Below are 24713 nucleotides of genomic sequence, written 5' to 3' on the forward strand. Positions count from 1 at the left end.
TTTGCTAATGTGTTCTGATCAAGGGGCCTCTTCCTTGCCATGTCTCAAACAGTTGCATTACTGTCCATGTCTCAATCGTTTATGTTATGACCTGAGCATGTGTCCATTAGCAGAATATTAAACAAGCAGAGATTAGAAAAAAGGGTTGTTTAACTTCCTGACAGCCGCTAGGTTGGGCTGACGGCTCCCTATTCAGGTAGCATTTTACTTGGAGCTAAATGTAAGAGAGCAAAGCCTCAGTCCCAAAGGCCAGGTCACCTATTGCCCTTCTGAAAAACTCATACATTGCCATTAGTGGATATTGCAACTGTTGGCAGTAGATTTCCCCCCTTACAATAAAGTATCAGATACACTAACAGCAAAACCACTAATTTTAGTATTTTAGCATATTCAACATTTTCTACACACACTTTGCTATAACAAAAGCTAGTTTATATGGGATTACAATTGATTGCTTTTGAGGTTTTTAAAAAAAACACATTTATTTATTTATTTATTTATTTATTTATTTATTTATTTATTTATTTATTTATTTATTTATTTATTTATTTATTTATTTCCTTCCTTCCTTCCTTCCTTCCTTCCTTCCTTCCTTCCTTCCTTCCTTCCTTCCTTCCTTCCTTCCTTCCTTCCTTCCTTCCTTCCTTCCTTCCTTCCTTCCTTCCTTACTTACTTACTTACTTACTTACTTACTTACTTATTTATTCCATTTATACCCCGCCTATCTGGTCATTGCGACCATTCTAGGCGGCTTTATTTTTAAAATATACTTTTTTCCTTTTAATGTATTTTATGGGGGCTCTCTGTGGTCCCACAAAGCAGAACAAAAATGTGGCATCAACAAACACATCAAGATTTATACTTTCATCACTCATTTCAACACTCCAGTAAAAGTCAGCATTGTTAAGTGTCATGTTGCGCAGGGGAAAAAAGGGGACAGAGCTGAGATCCTGTAGCCAGTTACTACAACTCACAGAATCCACCAGCCAGCATGTCAAATAACAAGAAAAAAGTGTTCTCTAAGCTGTGGATATGAATTGAAAGCTTTCTGGTGTAGCATATACAGTTGTGCCTCGCTTAACGATTGCCCCGCTCTATGACGAAATTGCTCGATGATTAGGTTTTTGCAATCGCAAAACGATGTTTTTAATGAGTTTTTTTTGTTTAACGATGATCGGTTCCCTGCTTCGGGAACCGATTTTCACTTTACGACAATCAAAACAGCTGATCGTCGGGTTTTAAAATGGCCGCTGGCTGTTTAAAATGGCTCCCCGCTGTGTTTTTTGACAGATTCCTCACTTTATAGGCAGCGAAAATGGCCGCCCCTATGGAGGATCTTCGTTGGACGATGAGGTTTCAGCCCATTGGAACGCATTGAAGGGTTTTCAATGCGTTTCAATGGGCTTTTTTATTTCGCTTTACGATGTTTTCGCTCTACAGCGATTTCGCTGGAACGAATTAATGTCGTTAAGTGAGGCACCACTCACCACTATGCTGCTGTAGCTCTTATATACACATACGCATAAATCCAAATGGCAGGCATTCCTGAATTTCTGCTTGATTTTGAATAGTACAGGTGTCTGAATAATACTGTATAAGAAAGCCTACAACACTGGTACTAACAAGGTGGCATTTAAAGCTGATAGGGTAAACTTCATTTGAATTTGTGTTCCATAAGAATTTTGTAAAATCCACTCATTTCTTCTTATTCAAAGTACAAAGAGCTTCAGATTTTAAAAATGCAAATGAAACTGATAGATTCATTACCCAACTGTGCTAGGGCTTTACAGGCTTAACTCCTAGAAGTCTGATTTGAACACCTGTGTATTTAACCAAGTTGAAGAGTAACATATTTATACCGAATTATGATTGGCGCCACCTGTCTTTTATGACAGTCTACTTGTCTTTAATGCCAACATAGCAGACTGGTGCAATATGTCCATTTCTATGCTGTGAATTGAGTTTGGCCAGTGCAGATGTGTGAACATTTAGTTTAAATTCACTATCCATGTATTTGGAAGACAAAGTACCTGAATTTTAAAATGTGTAATGCAGAATAAAAATGAACAAGTGGGTCCTAGAGCAAATCAAGCTTGAACTGTCTTTGGAGGTAAAAATGAAACTTCTTTGGGCACATCATGAGAAGGCACGATTCTCTGGAAAAGAGAAAAATACTGGGAAAGGTGGAAGGCAGCAGGAAAAGAGGAAGACCAAATATAAGGTGGATTAACTACCTAAAGGAAGCCATAGGCTTGAGATTTTAAGAACTGAGTAGGGCTGTTGAGGCCAGGACATTTGGGAGATTGCTCATTCAGAGTCACCACAGGTCAGGGACAAATTGACAGCACATAACAAGAACAATGAGAAGAATGTAAAACTAACAGATTTCCCCATCCCTACCTACTTCCGGAGACAAAGTATCTTGGTACAGTGCCACTTCAGATTATTTTATTATCTTTATCATTGAAGAGACATGCTTACTTTTTCTCTAGTAATGATGACTAATAGATGGATGGATGACCATTATCTCATTCATTAAGAAACTAATATATAGTTTGTCTTGCTTGTTTGAGTCACCTGTGGATTCTTAGGCCACCTTTTGGCAGGCACCTAATCTATCTTACGTGGCTTACCACCACCTAGATGGTATGGACCAGGGGGTTTCTGCTCCCAGAAGGAAGCTGGTCAACAACCAAAGCCACCTAACTCCTTTCCACTTTCCTAAGGCATATTCAACACTCATGGACCACCATCCCAATGAAGATCAATCCACAAAATCCAGACAGACACTGTACTCACTACATAACAGGGGGTAAGTGAATAGGGGACCAGGGTGGTATAGTGGTTAAAGTGTTGGATGACAATTGGAGAGATCCGAGTAAAAATTGCCACTTCGCCACAAAGCTTACTGGGTGATTTTGAGCTCATCACCCATTCTCAGCCTAACCTACCTTACAGGGCTATTGTGAAGACAAAACAGGATGGGCATGTATGGTGCCTAGTTTTTTTGGAAGAAAGGACAGGGACTGTATGTGGTGAATAAAGTAAACAATTGATAAATGAAGGTGTTTTCTGCAAAGCAAACTGCCTTCAGAAACCTACTGATCTCTGGTGCTTCTATCCTTCTATTATGAATTGGTGGCCCAAATCCTCTGGTAGCCCCAGTTCCTGCCTACATGGGCATCTTATCATTTCTGAGCTATAAGCACCATGCTAAAAATGTTATTTAGGTTGTTTCTTGTATCCTGTTGTACTCTCTGAGATTCTTCAGCCAGTTACAGAAAATCTACATGATTATCTTTTTTGGCCGCTAAAGCCCTGCTCCCGGCTTCAACCACATTTCAGTATCCAGGCAGCAAATTTTGTCACTTCTATATATGAGGGATGGGGGGAAACCTATGGCCTCTGAGTTGTTTTGCAATTCTAACTGCACCAGCCCTAACCAGAGGTTAGAAAAGCTTCATTCTGCACTATGTCTGCCTTATGTGCCCAAAGAACATGGCTAGCTTGGGGTACAAATTGACTCTGGTAGGGTGTATGCGCATGCACTATTTGCTATTCTGCTTCAGGCAACAACATGTCTTGGATCTGATCTGAATAGACCTATATATGCTAGGAAGGGAAACTTACAACTGTGCTGTCTCCATCAAGCTGCCACAGGTGGCTCAAAGAAGTGAACAGTTTCTCTGTCCTTCCAAAGTTAAAAGACAGCCTTTGCTGTTTACTCCAAAATGAAATAGCAGCAGTATGTAAGACACAGAGTGGAATCACACAAGTAAGATGGCTTCAGCACTTTTAAGATGTTTAAAATCATTCTTCAGGCCACTTGCAGCCTGCCGTCCAGGCTACCACAGGCTGTGGTGCCAAATAACTGGAGCTAAGCTTTCTTTGTTTCCTTGCAAAACCACCTCCTTGGGAAGGCAGCTTGCACAGTTCTTTTGAATTTCCTCCCTTCACATTTCCTTCTCTACAAGGGTTTTAATATAACGTGTTAAGAAAATTGGTTCTGCTGCCATATGGTCATCAAATTTAAGAGGCTCCAATTAAGCAACAGGTTGGAGTTGTTGTGGTGATATTGGGTAGGACGGCCCCGCTGATGACCGGTTTGTATCGTGGCAGAATGAAAAATGATGGTACTGCCTCTGGAACTGAAGCACTTTGAGATGCAATTGGTGACAAAATGCATTTGAATATTTTCTGTAAACCAAAATACCTTCCCAAAGAAACATATGTAGCTTCTCCTTCCTACAGTGGCTGAAAGACATACATAATTCTCCTCTACCCTACCTTGCTCTCAAAACAATCCTGTAATGTAGGTTAGACTGTGAGAGACTGACGCAAGGCTACCCATTGATTTCTAGACTCAGTGCAGACATGAATCTCGGCCTCTCATTTTCTAGCCCACGTTTCTAACCACGTCACATTGTGTGCGACTCTTGTTCCTCCAAACTGTACAACTCAGTTCTGTGTAGGGAAAGTAGTTGCTAGCTATGTACTTCCAACTTTTAAATCTTTAAAAGCTCCCCCAACCTCTTGTTTAGCCTGACCTTGTGGGCTAATTTATACCTTATTTTTTCTAGACAGTTAATTGCTAGATGCATTTATATTCTATCTTTCCTCAACATATTCTGTCTGGCTGTCCTGCTCCTTCCCTCAGCCTTAATCTCATAACAACCCTGTGGTGTAGGTCAGGCTGACAGACTGTGACTGACCCACATTTACTCACGAGTTTCATGGCTCTGGAAACTAGAACCAGAATCTCCCAAATGTCAGTCTAGAACAGTGGTGTCGAACTGTGGCCCTCCAGATGTTCTTGGACTTCAACTCCCAGAAGCCTTCACCACCACCTCTGCTGGCCAGGATTTCTGGGAGTTGAAGGCCAAGAACATCTGGAGGGCCACAGTTCGACACCACTGGTCTAGAAGATTCTAACCAGTGTTCTCTTGTTTCTGTCTGCAAAGAGGGTATCCCCAACTCCTGAAAGCTTTAAAGCAGTGATTCCCAACCTTGAGTGCCCAGATGTTATTGGACTACAACTCCCAGAAATCCTGGCCAACACAGCTAGTGGTGAAGGCTATTGGGAGTTTTAGTCCAAGACTATCTGAGGACCCAAAGCAGGGAACCACACTCCTTTAAAGGCTGTAACTTCCCTATCGTGCTCTCTCAAAAGTGGTAAAGTTGTGGTAAACAACATCATTTCATTTTGTTAAACTGGTCTTGCCGGATAGATATTGGAGATGGGGGTGGTAAAAGCATTGATGAAAGCCTCCCCACCTCTTTGCATGCTAGAGAGACTATGTCCCCTGTCTATAAGCACCTTGTTTACTCTGTGCTTTCTGCCCATGTTCCCAGATTCCTGCTGCCTCTGGGCAGGCCCCCTGGCCATGCTAGTCAGAGCATTCTGGAAGCTGTACTCCAACAAGGACATCTCCCAAGCCCTGATTCTGTGCCTTCTGCCTTGATGCTGCCAAAGCTAAGGGGAGACTGCCACCTCAATTCATCAAGCACCTTCACTCTTTCCTTATACATTCCTCCTGTCAAAGCTCCTCCTGACAGTCCCACAGATTGTGTCAGCTGTCTTCTGGCTCACATAAAGTACAACTTGAATCTCTTTTAAGAAATGAGGATCTAGCGTATCATTTTTTGCTGGTTTCGAGGGCTTCTTTCTCCTCTCCCTATTCCACATCAATGCTTCATGGGACAAATCTCTGAGGTGCACTTCAGCTGTCCTACCCAATATCACCACAACATCTCTAACCTGTTGCTTAATTGAAGCCTCTTAAATTTTTATGACCGAATTGGCAGAAATGGCTGTTTCAGGGAACATTTCATCTTCTTTAACGTGCCTGCCTTTGGCGACATAACGAGCTCTGGAAGAAAGGGCTTCCGACCCCAGTAATGCCTTCCATAATGGTACAGAGTGAGCAATTCACACTGCATCGATCCTGGAGAATAGGATTTTGAGCAGAAGGCATTATCAGTGCCCTCCCTCCAGCTGCTATGTGTGTGTGTGTCTCACAAAGCCATGGCTCCCAAATGCTGGGAGGATTTCTCTCTGCTGCTTCTATTATGCAAGTGGTGCGGGCAGCTTTGCTTAGGCTTACGGGTGGTGGATGGAAGCATCTGGGGGGGGGGGTTTGAGGTGGTCACTGTCTGGAGGGGTACTCTTCCTGCGCAGAACCTGTTGTTCTTTCTTCCACCCTCCCCTTACTATAAGTAATGAGGACAAGCTGTGCCAGAGTGGCAGAAAACAGCAGCCTCTCCCAGTGAGCCAACCGTAGCCTGGATGCTGATTGCTCCTATTTCAGTGTGTCCCCATGCTGGCAAAGGCGGCAAGAAAGCCAGAAGCTGTGCAGTGTGATAAGGTTGTCAGGGAGCATGCTGGAGATGGAGAGCACTTGCTCTAATAGCATTTATATTTCAATATGTATGTTTATGTGTTTTAGGAAACATCAGCCATAAATCACTTCGTAAATATTAATTCTAACCCTTGCATTGGTTAGAAGTAGGGGCTGCATTTGGAGATTTTAAAAAAACTTTTTTGACAACATGTCTTGGAAGACTCTGGTCAACAAGATCAATGGCCATGTAGATGAGGAAGCCCAGGAGTGGTGGCTCACAAAAATAACTTTTCTAAGCTTTGGACTGTCTCATCATAGAGGTTTCATAGCAAGGAAAGTTCAGCAGGGGTTTACCCCTGCCACCTTCTGTGCAGTATCAGCAAAAGTGCACCTTTAGTGTCACTGCCATTGCCTCCTCCACCAGTGTCAACTTCAGCTATCACTGGTGCCCAGTAGCTGCCTTGAAGGGGGTGGATGCATCTTAGTTTGCATTGGGACTCCTGCATCCTCAGTGGGAGCTCCATCATGGTCTCCTCCTCCAAAGCTACTGAAGAGCAAGACCATCCACACTCTTGTGGATGACCATGTACAGGTGTAAAAACTGGACAGTAAAGAAAGATGAGAGAGAGAGAAAAATTTATTTTGTTTGAAATACGAAGCTGGGGGACAGCTTTGTGGATACCCTGGACTACCAGAGAGACAAAGAAGCAGGCCCTAGAACAAATCAAGACCAAACTATTTCTGGAAGCAAAAATGTTGAAACAGGGGCTGCTCTACTTTGGGCACATCATGAGAAGGCACAACTGTCTGGAAAAAAGCAATAATGCTGGGAAAGGTTGTAGGCAGCTGGAAAATTCAAATAAGAGATGGATTGATTCCCTAAATGAACCACAGGCTTGAGTTTGCATGAGCAGAGCAGGGCTTTTGTGGACAGGACATTTTGGAGATTGCTTATTCATATGGTCACCATAGGTTGGAGGTGACTTGACAGCACAGAACAACAAAGCTTTAGAAACAGAGTCGGGAAAATCCTCCATTTCCATTTTCTCCTGCATTCAGATTTTCTAAAACTCAAGTTCGTTTTGCCTGGATGACAGGTTTGTAGATTTGATAAAATCCTTCAAGAAATGAACTGAGATGAAAAACAGAGTGTAGTAGTTAGAGTTTGTCCCAGGGTAGAAGGTATCACACCATACCTATCTGCCATGCAGGTGTTAAAGATGAGGAGCTTCTGAGAAAGTACAATGTAGCACCAGCATGGCTGAATACACTGAGATCCAGCACCAGACATTACAAGAACTGCACACTCGAAACCCCTATTCTGGGCAAAAAAAAAAATCTGTCGAGTTTTTGTTTCTCTCACCCTCATCTTCCTAAAATCACACATTCTTTCAATTCCAAATATAAAGAAAGGTGCACATTTTTAAAGTTCTGAACAAAAAAGATCAGACATTAAATTCTCACCCATCCTTGATCAGAGGCTCAGTCATGTCACAAAATTCTCTTTAATGTTATTTCTTCCATATGAACAACACTCATACTAGATGGTGTGAGACAGCCTGTGGGCAATTCAAACCTCACAGGTGAAAACACCTTTCCTGGACTGCTGTGTCTACATTAGACAGAGGATGGGCTTTTCCTGACAAAGAGCTCTTAGTGCTCCAAAAGCTAATATATATGTAAAAACATATATATATATACAAACATGCAAAGTTTTAAAAAGCATATAAAAACAAACACCAAACAGAAGCATTTAAGAAAAACATTTCAGTTTCTGCCTTCTGCAGTTGTTCTTGTAAAAACAGCATATGTATATATGTACACAGAGACATATATATTTCTTGAAGTGTGTGTGTAACATGTATATATACCGTACACACACACATACACACAAGATAGACGTGTGTGTGTGTGTGTGTGTGTGTGTGTGTGTGTGCCAGTACAAAGCTCAGAGTGTCTTTCTGCATCCTCTGAGCACAATTTGTCTTAAAAGATCAATGTAAGGTTTCTCCACAAGCAGAAATAACTTGGCTGCCTCCCATAACAAAGCAAGGTAACCCTTCCCATCCTGGATGCCTCCTTCCTCTTGCTCTCTTATGCCTTTTCTGGAAAATCATCCTTCTCTCATTCTTCCTCACTTTTCTTCTCTCTCTTCACAGCCCTCCTCAAAGCCTTCCACGGATCACCTCACTCTTGTGTTTCCACCTATCATATGGTATTTATTCCCCTTTCCCAATCTTGCAGCAGATGTTAAATTTTCATGAACATGCCTGCAAAGATTTCCTTCACCCCGGTGAGAGATGTAACATTTCAACTCAGCAATTTTCACAGCAAACATAATTAGCCATAACTAGGAATGGAATCATCTTACCTGCCCTACTGGCAAATTTTAATATTAAAACATCCAGGCAGACAAAAGGGTAAATGGTCTGCCAGCCTGGTGATCTCAGTTACCTGAGACTTGAGAGTGACTCCCATTGTTAGCACTTTAAATTCATTTCAACATGCTATTTACAGACCTCAAGAGGTAGAGATGACTATGTGCCCACAGTAACTAGTTATAGGGTGCATAGGAACAGCTACTGACCCTTCTCCCTTCCTGGATTCAGAAGGAATATAGTAAGAAAGTCAAGAGCTGCGAGGAAACCAGGACTCACCCTTTGCTCTTGCGTGGCTACAAAAGTCTGGAACCCAGGTGCCACGCCAAACCCAAGCTCCTGAACAAACGGTGGCTCAGACTGACTGTGAATCTGGACTTTGACTCCAGCTTCAAAAGTTGTTTCATCTGCCAAGAGAAAGGGAAAAGAAAATCAGAAGGAGAGTACCTTTTCCTTTCAACAATCAAGGGGTCATGCATACTCTGAGTTAAATAATAATTACTATTAACATTATTACTAGGTTATAACACCAACATTTATGTCCAAAAAAGCTGAATTTTGCAGACTCAAGAAGCAAATCAATTTGCAAGTAACTGCATATTTTGTATAATATAGGAATGGGAAACTTGTATCCCTTCAGGTGTTGTTGGCCTGCAACCCCCATATTCTTCACAAGGTAGAGGATCTCCTGTTGGGCACATGAAAATGATACTTTGCTTACCCCTAGGGAGGACACAAACCCTATGTAGTAACATGGGAAGATTATATCAACAGATGCACTACATTGAAAGAAACCAAAAATTCTAAATGCTGTGAGCCAGTATTATAGCTCCTGACATCTCCTGAGCCTCAGTATTACCTCTGGGGGATAATTTACAATTCTGCACTCTGTACCAATTTCTCGGCATGCACAGTGTGATTGTGGAATAGACATAGCTCTGTCAATACCTTCTACAATCAATGTTCACAACAAGAACAATAATAAAAATGCCTGATAGACAGGCATTCACAGTCTCCTACCAAAGTTGCTGATGCTAGAACTTGAAGACAAAGTAGGCATGCAGTGTTGTAAATGGGTAATTATAGACACAGCCATTATTGAGTGAGGTGATTGTTTAGACAGTCATATATAGTCCTTCCTTAACTTCAAAATGTGGTCATCCATTCAGGAGTTCTCCTGTTCATTCTGTTAAGTGGAAACCTAAGGGCATGCCCCCAGATCCTGCCCCAGTCATACCACCGAATGAAAAGTCGGAGGCAGGCTATACCAGTGTTCCCCTTCATTCTTACTGTTTTAGATCTTCCTCTTACTAAGCTGTCTTTTGAGGGAAGAAATGAGGTAGAGGTTGCCTGATGTTATTGTTTCAAACTTTTGGGCTTGAATGTAACATTAGCCCTACCTAAGGTAGCCCAGCAAAATCAGTGGGACAAAGTAGTTGAGATTAACAGTTCCGCTCTAGGTAGGATTAACACTGAATTGAGATCTTTCATTGACTTTTCAAATTAAGGTGCAAAATCTGAAGGAAAGGTGAATGTGCATGCTATTTTTAAAACATAATTTGATATTATCTCATGGGCAATGATCTCTCAGATTTATGATGAAATATTTGTAAGTGCATCAAATAATCAACCTAACCATTGTCTTTTGGTCTTTAGCCACATCAGTGCTAGCCCTTACCTGAAAGTTATGGGTGATTAACTGTCAACAACCCCCCCCCCCCAAGTCTCTTTAGGGCATCAGCTACTTTGGACTTGAAATCTCGAAGGTGGGTCTGAACCAAATGATATCTGACAAGCAAAACCAGGTAACAATGCTGGTGGAATTCTGTGTGTAGTTGTCTAGACTTCAAGTTGTGCTTTTTAGAAGGAATGTCTCCTCCTAATTCAATTCATTTTGGCTCACCTCCCAACCTGTATCTAGGAGCTTAGCTGTCACCCTGGGTCACAGATGGCAAGGATGTGCAAGCAGTTGTAATGTTTTTATTTCACACTCTAGAAAATTCTAGCTATGTGTTCGCAAAATGGCTTGATGAGATGGCACGTGTTGGGGGCAGGAGAGGAGGGGAGCTTCATCTCAAGTCCTCTGTGACCAGACTTCTTTTAAAAAGCTTTTATAGCTGTGGCACAGAGAACCGTCTCTTATACATAACCTTTTCAAGCTTTGCCTTTCTGTCTGAAAAGTACAAAAACAGCTCAAAGAGAAATAGATTTTTTTTTAATTTAATTTTTACAGAACTAAGGCCTCACTCCTTTACATAATGGCAGGTTGTCTCTATGGGTACAGCATTAGTTGCTTCCACAAATACACCGAGCAGGTGTGGGATTTCTTTTAAAATAGGTTTTCAGCCAATCAGCACACCACTTGGGTCAATAACAGGCTTTGGAAGTCTATGCTGTCAATTTTGCATTGTGGTTTATCCTTTTGCTACAGGTTTCACTCTGTATCTGTCTCTGAAAGGCACAAACACACCCTTTGCTTGGGCTGGCAAAAAACCATGCCTGTTAAGAGATAAGTGGATTTAGCATTACAGCTTGCCATCATTATTTTTTCATGCCGTTATTATGACTCTTCAGCATGCAAACGTATAAATATTAAAACTTGTCTGTTAGCCAGCTGAGGAAAATAACGTTAAGAAATAAAGAAGCAGCACAGAAGAAGTCCAAATGAAAGGAAAAGAACAAAAGTGGGATCAACTGATATAACTTCCAGTTCTTCATTTTGGAATGGTATATTGAGGCTTCAGTATGGTTTGTGGTGAGTCAAAGGTCATTCAAGGGGCTTGTTAATGCATTAGAATCATGGGGAGGGATACCACGGGTCATCTAGTCCTGCCATTCTCAACCATTATGATGATGATGATGATGCCACGGTCCTTTTAGGAGCTCTTCTCAAGTTCCAGGGCCCCCTGTCGAACAAGGAAACCTTCGGCTATGTGCAAACAAAGATACATCATCAACAGATTAATCTGTGGCCCCCTTCAAATGTGCCAGTGTCCTACAGGGGGTCATATGGCCCCTACTAAGAATGACTGAGTTGAACTCACTACTAGTGTAGGAAACTGATTACGTGCATTTGCAGTGAGCTCTTGGCCACATTGGGACATGGTGGCACTGTGGGTTAAACCGCAGAAGCCTCTGTGATGCCAGGTCAGAAGACGAGCAGTCGTAAGATCAAATCCACGCGATGGAGTGAGCTCCCATCGTTTGTCCCAGCTCCTGCCGACCTAGCAGTTCGAAAGCATGCAAATGTGAGTAGATAAATAGGTACCATCACGGTGGGAATGTAGTGGCGTTCCGTGTCTAGTCGCGCTGGCCACGTGACCACGGAAAGTGTTTATGGACAAAACACTGGCTCTACGGCTTGGAAACGGGAATGAGCCCCGTGCCCTAGAGTTGGACACGACTGGACTGAATGTCAAGGGGAACCTTTACCTTTGCCACATTTCCTCCATGCTTTACCTTCATAACATTTCTCTGGGATATGTCAGGCTGAGCAAGAGTGAATGGTGCAATGGGTTTCACAGCTAAACCCCAACCTCAACCAATGTATTGGTTCTATGCAGAGCAGAAAAATCTCTGTCCAGCATTTTAGCCATTATTTTCCCACTTAGTCCAGAAATAATTTTTAAAAATGGAAGGATAAAATATGTACTGAGTGGCGTTATCCAACACTATTCCAACACTATAAAATTATCCCCCATCTCCAAACATTTTTGGGACAAGGGAGGGATTCTAGATCACACTGTAACAACTTGACCAGCAATGTCCTTCCATGTTAGATAACTTTGGGGAGGTTATTTAGGGAGACAGGCCACAAATCCATATCTTCTGAACAAAGAGGCCCACTGGCAAGCTCCTCTCACAAACACCCTGATTGTCTGGGACCATTCAAACAAGAATTCCTTTCAAATATCAATAAACGTCACTGAAACAGCAAGAGATTTGGCCATTAATGCTTGAAAACCCTGCAAAACAGTTGAAGGAAGGGGAGTTTTCACTTACCACTGGCCCACTTACCACCACCCAACTGAGCTGAATGCTGAAAAGCAAGCCTCATGAAAACTCAACACACGGCATTATTTTTCATCATCTCAAATGCACCACACAATGAGTCCTTTTGTTTGCCTCCTGTTCAGGCTGTGCCGGTGTGGGATTTGAGTAAGTGTAACCATCGGTTTCTTCTTAGTCCTTCATGTCATAAGAAGGCTACTTCAATCTGTTTTAAAATCCTCTTTAGCAGCTCGTGCTTCAAGATTAGAGAAGTGCGCCTAAGAATATCTGAAGGGCTTGTTATCAACCGGATTGTCCTTTACGGCCATCCTTCTCCATTTGTAGAACCATTAGAGATGTCTTCCCTAAAACACGGTTTTGAGTATCTCTTTATTTTCCATGGTTTGAATTGGAAGCTGGTAATTGCAAATATACAGATAACCTCTGATTTCAATTGGCAAAGCTCCCATTTCAGCTGACGGCAAAATAGTCAGTGGAATTGCCTAATAATGAAATCAAAATAAAGGACTGCAGCTCATTAAAGAGCCCAAGAAGCACTGATATATGTGTCAGTCTTCTCCAATGTCCCTCCTTCCGGATGTGCTGGGCTATAACACCATCACTCCTGGCCTGAACAGCTAACTAAAAAGCTGATATAAATGATTAAATCCAAGTCCAATAAAATACTGATGAGACTGTAAAGCATTCCCAGGACAGAGGACCTTTCTTTCCAGACAGGCCTAGGCTCCACAACCTCTTTTATGGAAAATAACGCATGGCAAGTAACCATTTCTATTACCTCCCTAGGAGACCAACTGGAGGTTTATTGATACAGAAACCTGGATTGTGGCCAAGACAGGTGCCTATGCTACATGTACCGACAACATGGTGATGTGTGGGTGGCTAAGATCTTCCTTTCCTCACCCACCCACCTCCTTCACTTTGCTTCTATATTTGCAGCAGATGCGGAAATTATAGGTAAGGATTTCTTTGCTTCAAAAAGTAGTCTTCTGACTATGGGAAGAATGAAATTTTCCTTTACTTTTGAAAACAGCAACCCCTTCTCCCCAGCATAAATGCCTTTACATAATTCAGGACAGGGAGGTTGAACCTCCAACTGGAGCTGAAACTGGTTTTGCTGGAAGGTAACAATCAAAAACAGATGTTAGGGTGGGAGGTTCAAGGATTCAAGGAAAAGCATCACTGTGTTGCAATGGGAGGCTATATGACCTTTTTTCTCTCCCCTTTGGCTCCAGACTAGCAAATGGTAGGCAAAGCCAGTCACCCATCTAGCCTTCACTCTCTCTACTTCAAGTCTCTTTGTACAGTGAAGCTGTGATTCCAAGCCCTCTGAGTAACAGGGAGCATTGCAAACTAAGTGCATTACACATGCTGACTATTTTTAGTGCAGCAGATTGTGCTTGCAGCCAAAATCCAGAGGCCATATATCCTGAGGTTATTATTAAAAAGCAGATTGTGTAATATCTAGGTCATAAAGGCGCTGTCCCTAGATCCTTATGGAAAATGTACCTGGCTCGGCTGGAGTTCTGCCATGTGGCATCATGTTTAATCTTGACAAAACACAAAATAGCAACTATGGGCAGGTACAGGGCCAGGTAGAGATTCCACCTCCTTGGCTTGATGCTTAATGTGGGATGCATATTGAGAAGAGGCTTGCAGTCTTTACCTGAGAACACTCCAAGCTCACTCTGAGAATGCAGAAGTATGAAAGACAGACCCATTCTCCTTGCTTCGTCTGTGCCTAAAACTCCCTCTCAGAACAGTTTTAGAATCTTCCTTCAATTCCTTCCTTAAAACCTGTATGTTCTATGGCTCAACCTGCTCTGCTCTGAACGAGCTGACATTGAAACACGCCTAATAGTACTCGTTCACACTGATTCTCTGTTCCCCTTCATCTCAAGTGTAAAGATTCATTTCTAGTCTCAAGTTGAACTTTAAAACTTCTTGGGGCAAGAAATGACTTAAGTCTTTATTTATTTATTTATTTATTTATTTATTTATTTATTTATTTATTTATTTATTTATTTATTTATTTATTTATTGATTGATTGATTGATTGATTGATTGATTGTATTTATACCCCACCTATCTAGTCATTTCGACCACTCTAGGCGGTATTTTTTCTTATGCATCTATGTCTAAGCACTCTATCTCATAATTTATAAAATTACCTGTATAAAAGCCAGCTCTTGGTGTTTTGTTCAGTTCCTACAGAAGCCATTCCTAAACATAATCTCCCTTAATTTCGGAAGCTAATTAGGCTTGGTAACTACTTGAATAGGAGGCCACCACAACCACCAGTGATCCTGGGTTAGGGCTAGGAAATAATTTTGTCTGAATACTGAACTCCCAGTACTTCTGGTGAGAATGACAACACTGGGCTAGTAGGATCAAGGGTCTGACCAAGTATAAGGTTTGTTTGTTTGTTCAGTCGTTTAGTCGTGTCCGACTCTTCGTGACCCCATGGACCAGAGCATGCCAGGCCCTCCTGTCTTCCACCGCCTCCTGGAGTTGTGTCAAATTCATGTTGGTTGCTTCGATGACACTGTCCAACCATCTCATCCTTGGTCGTCCCCTTCTCCTCTTGCCTTCACACTTTCCCAACATCAAAGTCTTTTCCAATGAGTCTTCTCTTCTCATGAGATGGCCAAAGTACTGGAGCCTCAGCTTCAGGATCTGTCCTTCCAATGAGCACTCGGGGTTGATTTCCTTTAGAATTGATAGGTTTGTTCTCTTTGCAGTCCAGGGAACTCTCAAGAGTCTACTCCAGCACCACAATTCAAAGGCATCTATATCCTCAAGGTCTGAAGGAGGTCCCTAATCATGTTGGCTTGAACACAAGTTTGTAATCTTGAGCCTAGAGGACAGGATAGTCCAAAGCAGATGAATGCTCCTAGGTATTGTCCTCTAGATTCAAGCTATGAAGTATTATGGTTGCCAGAATCCTTCCCTCTTTTTAAATCTTTTCTAACACGTTTGGTATCTCTATTCTAAGCCAAGCCAAGCCAAATAGGCTATGATGCCCCGAGTTAAAGTGTCTGGCCACTGGTTGTTCCACCTTCTTAGTCAAGATGGCAGACTTCAGGCGTCTGAATTTTGCACGTAGATCTGTTTTTGTTTTGCCTACATATTGCAGATGGCATCCTGGTCATCTGCAGTCCATGAGATAAACTGCATTGCATTGCAAGGCCATTGCTTTTTCACTACAGCAACTGAAGAAGTCCGAAGCCTGGTGATTAGAGATGGGCATGAACTGCTTGTTCGGCAGAGTTTGTTTGCTGATCTGCAGTTCAGAGCACTGCCCCCTCTAGTGGGTGCCCACTCAAGAGACAGTTCCAGGAAGAGGAGGGGAGGGGCGCTGCTGCCAAATCATTGCTAGACCTCATCGCTGCTCATTCCACAAAGCCGTTTAGAAGCGGAAAGGTTTTGCATGAAGCAAAACATGAAAACTTTGCTGAGCCTTACCTTTCATATCTCTGTTAAGTGCTACTACTCCTACAACCTTATTCTTTTCTCGTATGTCTGTCTCTGTCTGTCTGTCTGTCTGTCTGTCTATCTCTGTGTCTGTCTGTCTGTCTGTCTATCTTATCTAATCTAATCTCTCTCTCTCTCTCTCTCTCTCTCTCTCTCTATATATATATATATATATAAGGGTAGCTGGACGTTTGGCTATCGAAATTCCACACAGCTGAAAAAAACTCACATTTTAGCTGTTGACTGATTCCAACAGGAACATTATTTCACTGACTTGTTTGGAGTATTAAAGGCTCTGTGCTGTGCACATAGCTACCATCTACAATAGGCCTCTGCTATTCAATAGACACATTAGGCCTTTCTCAATTGGGTTGAGAATGTCTCAACATGAAAAACAGATACTTCAGGATGACAGCCACTGGTATTCTTCATCTTTTGCTATACTAGCTAGGGAATATAATGTGGAGGACCACATTTTGCCCACCCCTGCCCTAAAGATTAGGGCAGAGATTCCACAAATTCTTCAGGCAACAGTATAGGAAGATGGATTGTCCCATATATGCACCTATCAGGCTACATTCTTTCAGAATTTCAGTAGCATAAGTAAATATTTGAGGTCATTTCCAAGCAGCAATTCAAGACTGAATGGCTACATTGTCTAAGCACCACAATAAAAAAAATATTTTAAGTACAAAAATAAATGCTACATAAAAATAATATACACTGAAGTCCTGTGTATGTTTACTTTGAAGTCCTATTGAACCCGTTGTGTAATGTGTGTTATTGCTAATGGAGATCACGAATTTGTAAACATGTACAAGGCTGCATCTTAAAACATATCATTTTAAAAACAAACATGATAAAAACCAAGGACAGTCTAATTACTTACTGTGCCATCAAACGGAATGAAAAAAACATAATTCTGTTTCTCACCTAGAGCCTGTGTAGGCAAAGGGCAACCTTGCAGATCCTATAGAATTGCACCTCCCCTCACCCTTAGCAAAAATAACCAAAAGTGAGGGATGATAGGAACTGTATTCTGGCAGCATACAGCGGACACATATTTCCCATCCCCAACAGTTTTGGGAACAGCAAAAAAGAGACATTAAAGATTAGATGGCCCATTTTGGACTACAAATCTTTTCATACATTTGATTCTTCAACTCAGAACAAAATTTGAGAGGAAATAATGAGGCAAAAAATCCAAGTGGCTGTACTCACCCTGACCCCCCCCCCAAAAAAAAGTTTAGAAACCACAGTTAGGTTAACACATTACTAGGAACAATCTCTAAATAACATCTGCTAGTTTCCATATAATTTTAAAGCAGGAGAAAATGCCCACAGCTGTTGCTTTGTCCCAATGGCCCTGAGTGCTTCTGGCAATCTGACTTTTGCATTGAACGCTGTCTGCTGCATTCCATGTAAGTCTGTGAGAAGATTTATATTTTGGGGAGAAGGGGGATTAGGCTCACACAATATGATGACCAGCTCCACCCCTCTCCTCTTCCTGGGCTAGTATTCTGTTGCTATACCTAACTAAAGTAGATCCACTCATCCGGTGGGATTTACATAAGGGTCGACTTACCATCTAACAGTTGATTCACTGGATCTACTCTGAGGGGTTAGCTAGACAGCTCTATTGGAGCAGGATGAACTGGGCTAAGGTTATGCAGAGGTTCGCTATGCCATCTGCTACAATCTTTGCATCCACATAGCATATGCACCTCAAATACACTTAAAGAAAGAAATCCTCCTTTAACTTGTTTTTAAAATACAGTGCAACAACGCTATCCTAACAGGCTTTATAAAAAAAATTTTGTTTCATCTCTGTGTCCTGCCATGAAGAAGCAGAGGGAGGAAGCAAAATCCCAATATCATTAAATGACTACGCAAAGGATGTTTTTCATTTCCCAATATTATTAAGTGGTGAAACTTAACAATAATGGCAAACTGATGCCATATGGGAAATTTAAAGCAGGAAGCTCCACTTTGATTCTATCCCAGGGATTGCGCATGCTGGAAACAAACCAAAACAAAGCAATTCTACCTGTGCCTAAAATGCCATTGCCCATGACAGGGAGCCTGAGACGTGTAGTTAGGAATATTCTGGAGGTGGACAGTTTTGTGCTGGCATTTATGTAACTCGCCACCTATAAAAGGAGCAAATCAGCTAGTTCCCACAATGGACCAAAACACAAATGCGTGTCATAGCCTTTGTTCAACCTCTCAGTAGGATATTGGCCCTGATCTGTTTACTGCAGAGTCTGATGAAGAATGTTCTGGAGAGTGCAAAAGTTTGCTCACACCTTTTCCGACATTCTTTTTGGTCCTGATAGAGGTATGACCATACTGTGTTTTATTTCATGCTTCCAATGCATGGGTGTTGTAACACAATTTATTTTACTCGCCTTCTTGTTTCTAAGTAACACTTGGCTAGCTAAATACTTCACATTTGGAAAGCATGACACAAACTCTGTCCATGCCAACCATCTGTACACATAAAACAAGAAATGAGGCACAGCTATCTGCCATTACTAAGGCTTAAAACTTTCCTTAATCCCACCTTCCTGCTTAATCTCTCCCTCTGCTACTCCACAGGTAACAAAGGCGAGGGTGACCCTGCCAAAAAACAAACTATTGACCCATTTATTTATTTATTTGCATTTGCAAAGCTGATTCTTTGATCTACAACCTTCATTGGAGAGATTCTCAATGTCTTAAAGTATTCAACAGTCAAAGACTGATGGCCAATTCAGGCTCATTAAGAAGCCAGCTGGAGGCAAATGTCATGCTTGAACACAGCCATGCAGTTGTTACTCTTTAACAGATGGGAAGCCCCTTTTCCTCTTTGCCTCCCTCTCCAAATCTCTCCCGTTTCATTGCTCTAGTGCTCTCCTGAGGCTGTAGGAAACCTTTCTGGTTGGTGAGAAAGGTGTGTATTGCTTATGGCTATGACACTCCCATATTTTAAGTCTGGCTATACACTGATACTTGTGGGATTTTATTTTATTTTGCATTTTAGTCCTTGTCTCTCTCCAAATAATCATCATGCAATTGCCTCTGCACCACAAAGAAACTGCAAACTCATGGTTTTAATTGAAATTAATGACGATAGGGTCCGATTTTCCCTGGGACAAAATTTTAATGTTCAACCTTGCTTTAGACCATATGTGTAGGTTTAATGGTAAGCTTAGTTATGGGAGGCTTGGGAAAAACCATTCCCTTTCAGCCTTAGGGTCAGATCAAATAATTAAGGGAAACTGATATCTCCTGTTTCTCCTCCAGACACCCAAATCCTTCAAAGAGAGATATCTAAGAAATCAGACATGCAAATGAGACCATGCTATCTTCCAATGACCAAATGCAAAACAGAAGCAAGCTAATTTGCAAAATGAGGCAAGCTCCTGTTAGAATAAGTAGAGCAGCTTTTTAAAAACCTCTTAAACAAACTTCTAAGGGTACACTAATTGTATCATTTCATTTGACCCTCAATTCCTTGAGGGCTAGCCAATGTCCGCCATTAGGCCTACCATAAAGCACAAAGAGGCAGTTGTCTTAGGCAACAGATCTAAGGTCTGAAAGAGGAACTGTTATTTGTATATTTTATTATTAATATATTTTCACTGATGTGGATAGAGAGAGGGGCTTGCGTGATTTCCTGCCTCCTGTAACAGGATACCTCTGCTGTCTTTAGGTACTGTACTTGCCTCGATTTAGGAAAAGCAGGGAAGAATTTTCAACTTCCTGCTCTCCTGTGGGTTGCAAAATGTCTTGGGATGGGCCTTGAGATGGAGGTAACTATTACACTGGAGACCTTCCCTCCTATGAACAACAACAGAAAGAGCCTAAGGAGATGTAACAGAGCTCTTTCATCACCCTTGCCAAACTTCATTCAACTGGCACAAAAGCGATGTAGGTTTGTGAAGTACTAGCGCCTTGGGAATAATAACAACCTGTCTTCCAGGTGTCTTTCAAGGATGAAGGAATAAATCACTGTAAAAACCGTAATTTTGAAACTTTCTGCTTTTAGTGAACTGTTCCAACACTGTCATCTATCTGCTTGGCAGCCTGTGTGAGCTATAGAAAATGTTGAATGTTTTTAATCAAGGAGGATCCAAGCTTTTTTTTTCGGGGGGTGGGGGTTGATTTAAAGAAATCGGCTTTGGCCCATGAAAGCATAAGCCAAATCAAACTTATTAGTTTTTCAGGTGCCGTGGAGGTCTTTGTTGTTTGTGATCCACTGCTGGGAGGCTCATCACCTCATGTGGTAACATCTCCATTTAAGAAACATCATTGCTTGATCTCTGGGGTGAGGGGGGGATAACTTCTTCTTCCCTATGCAATGAGATGTTGAGGGAAAGAAAAGTATGTGCATGTAAATATTTATGTCCATGTGCATGCATGTTGGGTGCATAGCTCATGTTGGGTGCATAGCTTCAAGTCTGGTACTGCACACAGTTCTTGGCTCTTCAGACCCCCCGTCTCCAGCACCATGCAACTATTTTTATCCCCAATTTGAATATAAGGTTTCTCCGCTGCTGTGATTCAGCATTCCTTGATCCCCAATCAACCTACTCTTTCCACCAAGCAATTCCATTTATGCTTAGCAAACATGAGAGCACGAGAAAGTTCATCTTTTGCTCTACAACCTCCAGAATCCATGGACTAATGTCATCACTGGCCAAGGTTGGTGGAGGATTCTGGTGGCCGTAGTCCAGAAAAGAAGCTTTCCCAAGTTTTAATGGGTGTTATGTGGCCAAGCACCTAAGACACAAGGGATGATCCAGAACTGGCCCTACCGTCAAACAGGGTGAAATGTCTGTCTGAAAAAAAAGAGAACAAAGACAGAATCTTTTATACTGACAGATTTAATTTATCCTAGTGCCTACAACTGTAGCAATTTCCAAAGGGTAATTATGTCAGTATGTCCCATCAGACAATCGGAAAAAATAGCCACCTGTTAGCTAGTTAATTTACTGTAATTTCATGTTCGCTGCCAAGGAAAGGAAGAAATGCTTGTTCAATTTTCTGCTTAAGGTTCCCAAATCGCTTGACTGACTTTGGGTACTGTGTTCCTTGATTTGGGGAGGGGCAGGGAGACAGCATTCATTGTTCCACCTCCAGCAGCAAAATGTCTTGGGTCTGACACGCTGAATGCAAAAAAGGAAGGCAGATGAGCTGGAGGGGGGGTGGGGGGGGAGAGAGAGAGGCATTGGTCCTTTGCCTATGAGCTGGCACTTTTAATTATTCCCCCTGGTTGTGTGTGTTGCAGCAACAATGCTTAATTATTCTTGCGGCAAGCTGAATATTTATAGGAGCCATATAATAACCATGTAAATAAGCAAATCAAGCAGTTATGATTGTTATGGATATAAATACCCATGGCCGGCGGCTTTCAAGATGAGACAGCAGAGATCAAGTGCTGCTGGCGTATTAGAAGCCTGCCTGCACAAACACTGACATTTGTCAGGCTCCCTTGGGGGACTTGAATACATGCTGGGCTTGTGTAGGACAGAACGCCATGGACCAAGAGCCTCAGCAGGTTCCCACAGCTGTTAGCCAGCCCCTCTGCTTCCATTTGCTTAATGTGCTTAGTCCTTGTAACTGGAAGCTGCATTGTGATGCTCTCACTCATTATCAGACAAGATTGAGTCTGCACTACACCATTACAGATGTTTAACACCGCTTTATCTCCTGTGGTTCCATCCTGTAGAATCCCAGAATTTGTGGTTTGGTGCTGTATTTAGACCTCCCTGCTGAAGCAGCATTAAAAAAATGACTACACCTTGTAGCAACATACTTTATACATCAGAATTACTGAAGGGGGAAAAACTAAAGGTAGAGTATGTGTTGTTTTTGGCACACAGCATAAAAATGTTCAAAACTGTAGCCTTACTTTGTCTTAGTTACTATAGTGAGAACCAATGAAGCTTGTCTGAAAACTGGCGCCAAAAGCTCTGATCTGAATCTCTTAATCTCAGCTGGTGGGGGACTAGTTGTGGTTACTCACTGCTGAGGGGAATGCCCTCTGCACGGGCTGGAAAATTCTCTCTTCATTAGTCCACAAGTCCCAGGTTTGAATCTTGCGCTGCATACAGATTCTGGGGCTTCAAATATTGCGGCACATCAGGTCAAGCCCAATCAACTCTTAAAGGTCTGGACCCTCAGAGGACGGCACTCATCCCTGACATATGTATGATTACAATTCCCACCATCTGGATTTTTTAGCAACCGCAAAAATGAACAGTCAGGAGAGAGGCCCTTTTTCAAAGCCAGAGATGACCTGACTTCCAGTTTTTTTGGAAACTGCCTCCAGCCTAAAAACAACAACAAACAAACAAAAAACCAAAACAACCAACCAACCAAAGAAAACACACTTAAGATCAGGGGAGTATTGAAATTGTAATCATGCACCCTAGACCAGTGGTTCCCAACCTTGGGTAACCCAGGTGTTCTTGGAGTGCAACTTCCAGAAACCCTGGTCAGCACAGCTAGTGGTGAAGGCTTCTGGGAAATGCAGCCCAAGAACACCTGGGTTATCCAAGATTAGGAACATTACCTTAGAAGATTTTTTTTTTAAAATGTAGGGCTTCCAGAGAGGTATGAGGGGGCCATACTGGAGCCCTGCATGGTTAGATGCAGCTCACAGGCCACAACTGCCCACCTCCGCTTTGCTGAAATTAGTTTCTCATTTTCAAACCTACATTGGCTTGTGAGAATCCAGTCTCTCTTCTTCCATCGAGCCCAAGTGAAAGTGCAGCATGTCTCCCCTATTTTATTTGATTCAGGAGAACAAACAGCAGAGAGCAAACAACATCAACAATACCATATCACCTGGCCATTTCCAGAGGTGTCAGATTATAATACCCATCACTTGTATTCAGCGCAGCTGTTTGGAGGGTGCCAGGTCAAAGGAACAAGGGTGTAGATATGAATATAGATATTTACACTGTACTGACTAGACCTTTGGTCCAATCCAATAATTCTTGAGACAACCAAACACCTGTTTTTCAGGCTGCTGTGCTTTGGCACAGTTGTGTCTCTTTCACTCCCTTCTCTCTGCCCCATCCTTCCTACAACGCTGCTTCATGCCACATCGGTTCTGCTCGCCTTTCTAGTCAGCCATTCTTTCAGAGCCTGGAGCACCTTTTCAGAACAGCAGCCTACCTTCCCATGACAGTGTTGCTGTTTGAAGCATGTCTCCGGGCCCTAAGAATGCATTTCCTCCGGGGCTGATTTTCTTGTCTTCTCCCCTCCCTTCCTCTCTCCCTCCTCAAAGCCTCCCCAGGCCCCTTTCTTCTTGCACCTCATTCCAGTTTAGCGTTAGTTCCAGTTTCCCTTACTGGTCTCCTTTCACAGAGCTGAACAAGATGCTAAGTGATGCTAACAGCTGTTTCCATGGCAACCTTGCCAGCCTTACTCCCCCTACCCTTGGACCAAAAGAGACACCATGTGGTGCATCTTCAAGTTCCATTCATCACATTCATGTTTTTGCTCCTGTTCTTCCAGTGAGGTGCCACAGCCTGCTGTTTAGGGATCCCTTCTCCTCCATTCCCTGCAGCCACACAAATCCACCAGCGTTGCCAACCATGCTCACCTTGGAGAAGGCATTTGAGAGTTACAAATCTCAGTATTGCTGGCACCTTGCAGCACTGAACTTAGCCAGAAATGTGGCTTCCAATCTCGGTTAAGCATCATTCAATAAAAGAAAGCTGTGAACTGAGATTAGATTTGTAGAACACAAGACTCCATGACTCAGAGAGGCATGACTGCCTCTGTATCTACTAAGACACACATTAGCTGGGGTTTCCTTTGGGGGCTTGGGAAAGTTACTTTTTTTGGATTAAAATGCTTTACAGAGTGTTGAATTTTTGGCTAGGAAAAAAACCCCTCTAAGTATGGAGCAGAAAGTACAGAGACCTACAGAACAGATATAGCTTCATGTCTTCCAAGTTGACCACCCTTTTTGGATTGTCTCAGTAACTTACACTGGTAAGAGAAAGAATAAAGGTTCAATTTACTCACAGTTCTGAACAGATAAAAAAAGAGTACAGTATATTGTAGGAAAAAATGACTAGTTACACCAACAATTGACTCACAACTGCATACTAACGAAATCTTGCACTCTAACCTTAACTGAATACTACACAGCTAACTGAATACTGACTGAAGGCAGGGAGTGGGGGACTCCTAACCACAGAAATGGCAGAGGGAATAATTGGTCGCTGCTGGATTGATTGACAGTCACCCCAGCTTAGAAACGTCCCTCCCAGCCAACCCTCTTAAAGGCCGCATGCGAAGGTTGCTAAAGCTACAACAATTACTGTCAGAATTACCCAGCCAGCAGTAAACTTTCCAGGTACTGGTGGTGGTGATCAGTGGCCTGTCTGCCAAATCTGTTGTGCCAAAAAAAGAAAAGAAAAGAAAAAAGGCCAAATATATCACACACTGACCGTGCTTGGATTGGTGATGGGAGAAGGAAAAAACTGACCTCTGTTACAGAGTCTGA

General features: G+C 42.3%; 1 protein-coding gene across 4 annotated transcripts in view; it reads right to left on the reverse strand.

Moving 5' to 3' along the window:
* The window catches only part of ASIC2 (acid sensing ion channel subunit 2), a 464091-nt gene that overhangs the window by 31112 nt on the left and 408266 nt on the right, over positions 1-24713 (reverse strand). For all 4 annotated transcript variants that reach the window (XM_020785623.3, XM_078377910.1, XM_073004296.2 and 1 more), the window contains one exon: positions 8999-9126. In XM_020785623.3, coding sequence (XP_020641282.2) covers positions 8999-9126 — 128 coding nt within the window. The remainder of the gene's footprint in view (positions 1-8998; positions 9127-24713) is intronic.

This window comes from Pogona vitticeps, chromosome 6 (genome assembly GCF_051106095.1).
Source record: "Pogona vitticeps strain Pit_001003342236 chromosome 6, PviZW2.1, whole genome shotgun sequence".
Taxonomy (NCBI): Eukaryota; Metazoa; Chordata; class Lepidosauria; order Squamata; family Agamidae; genus Pogona; species Pogona vitticeps.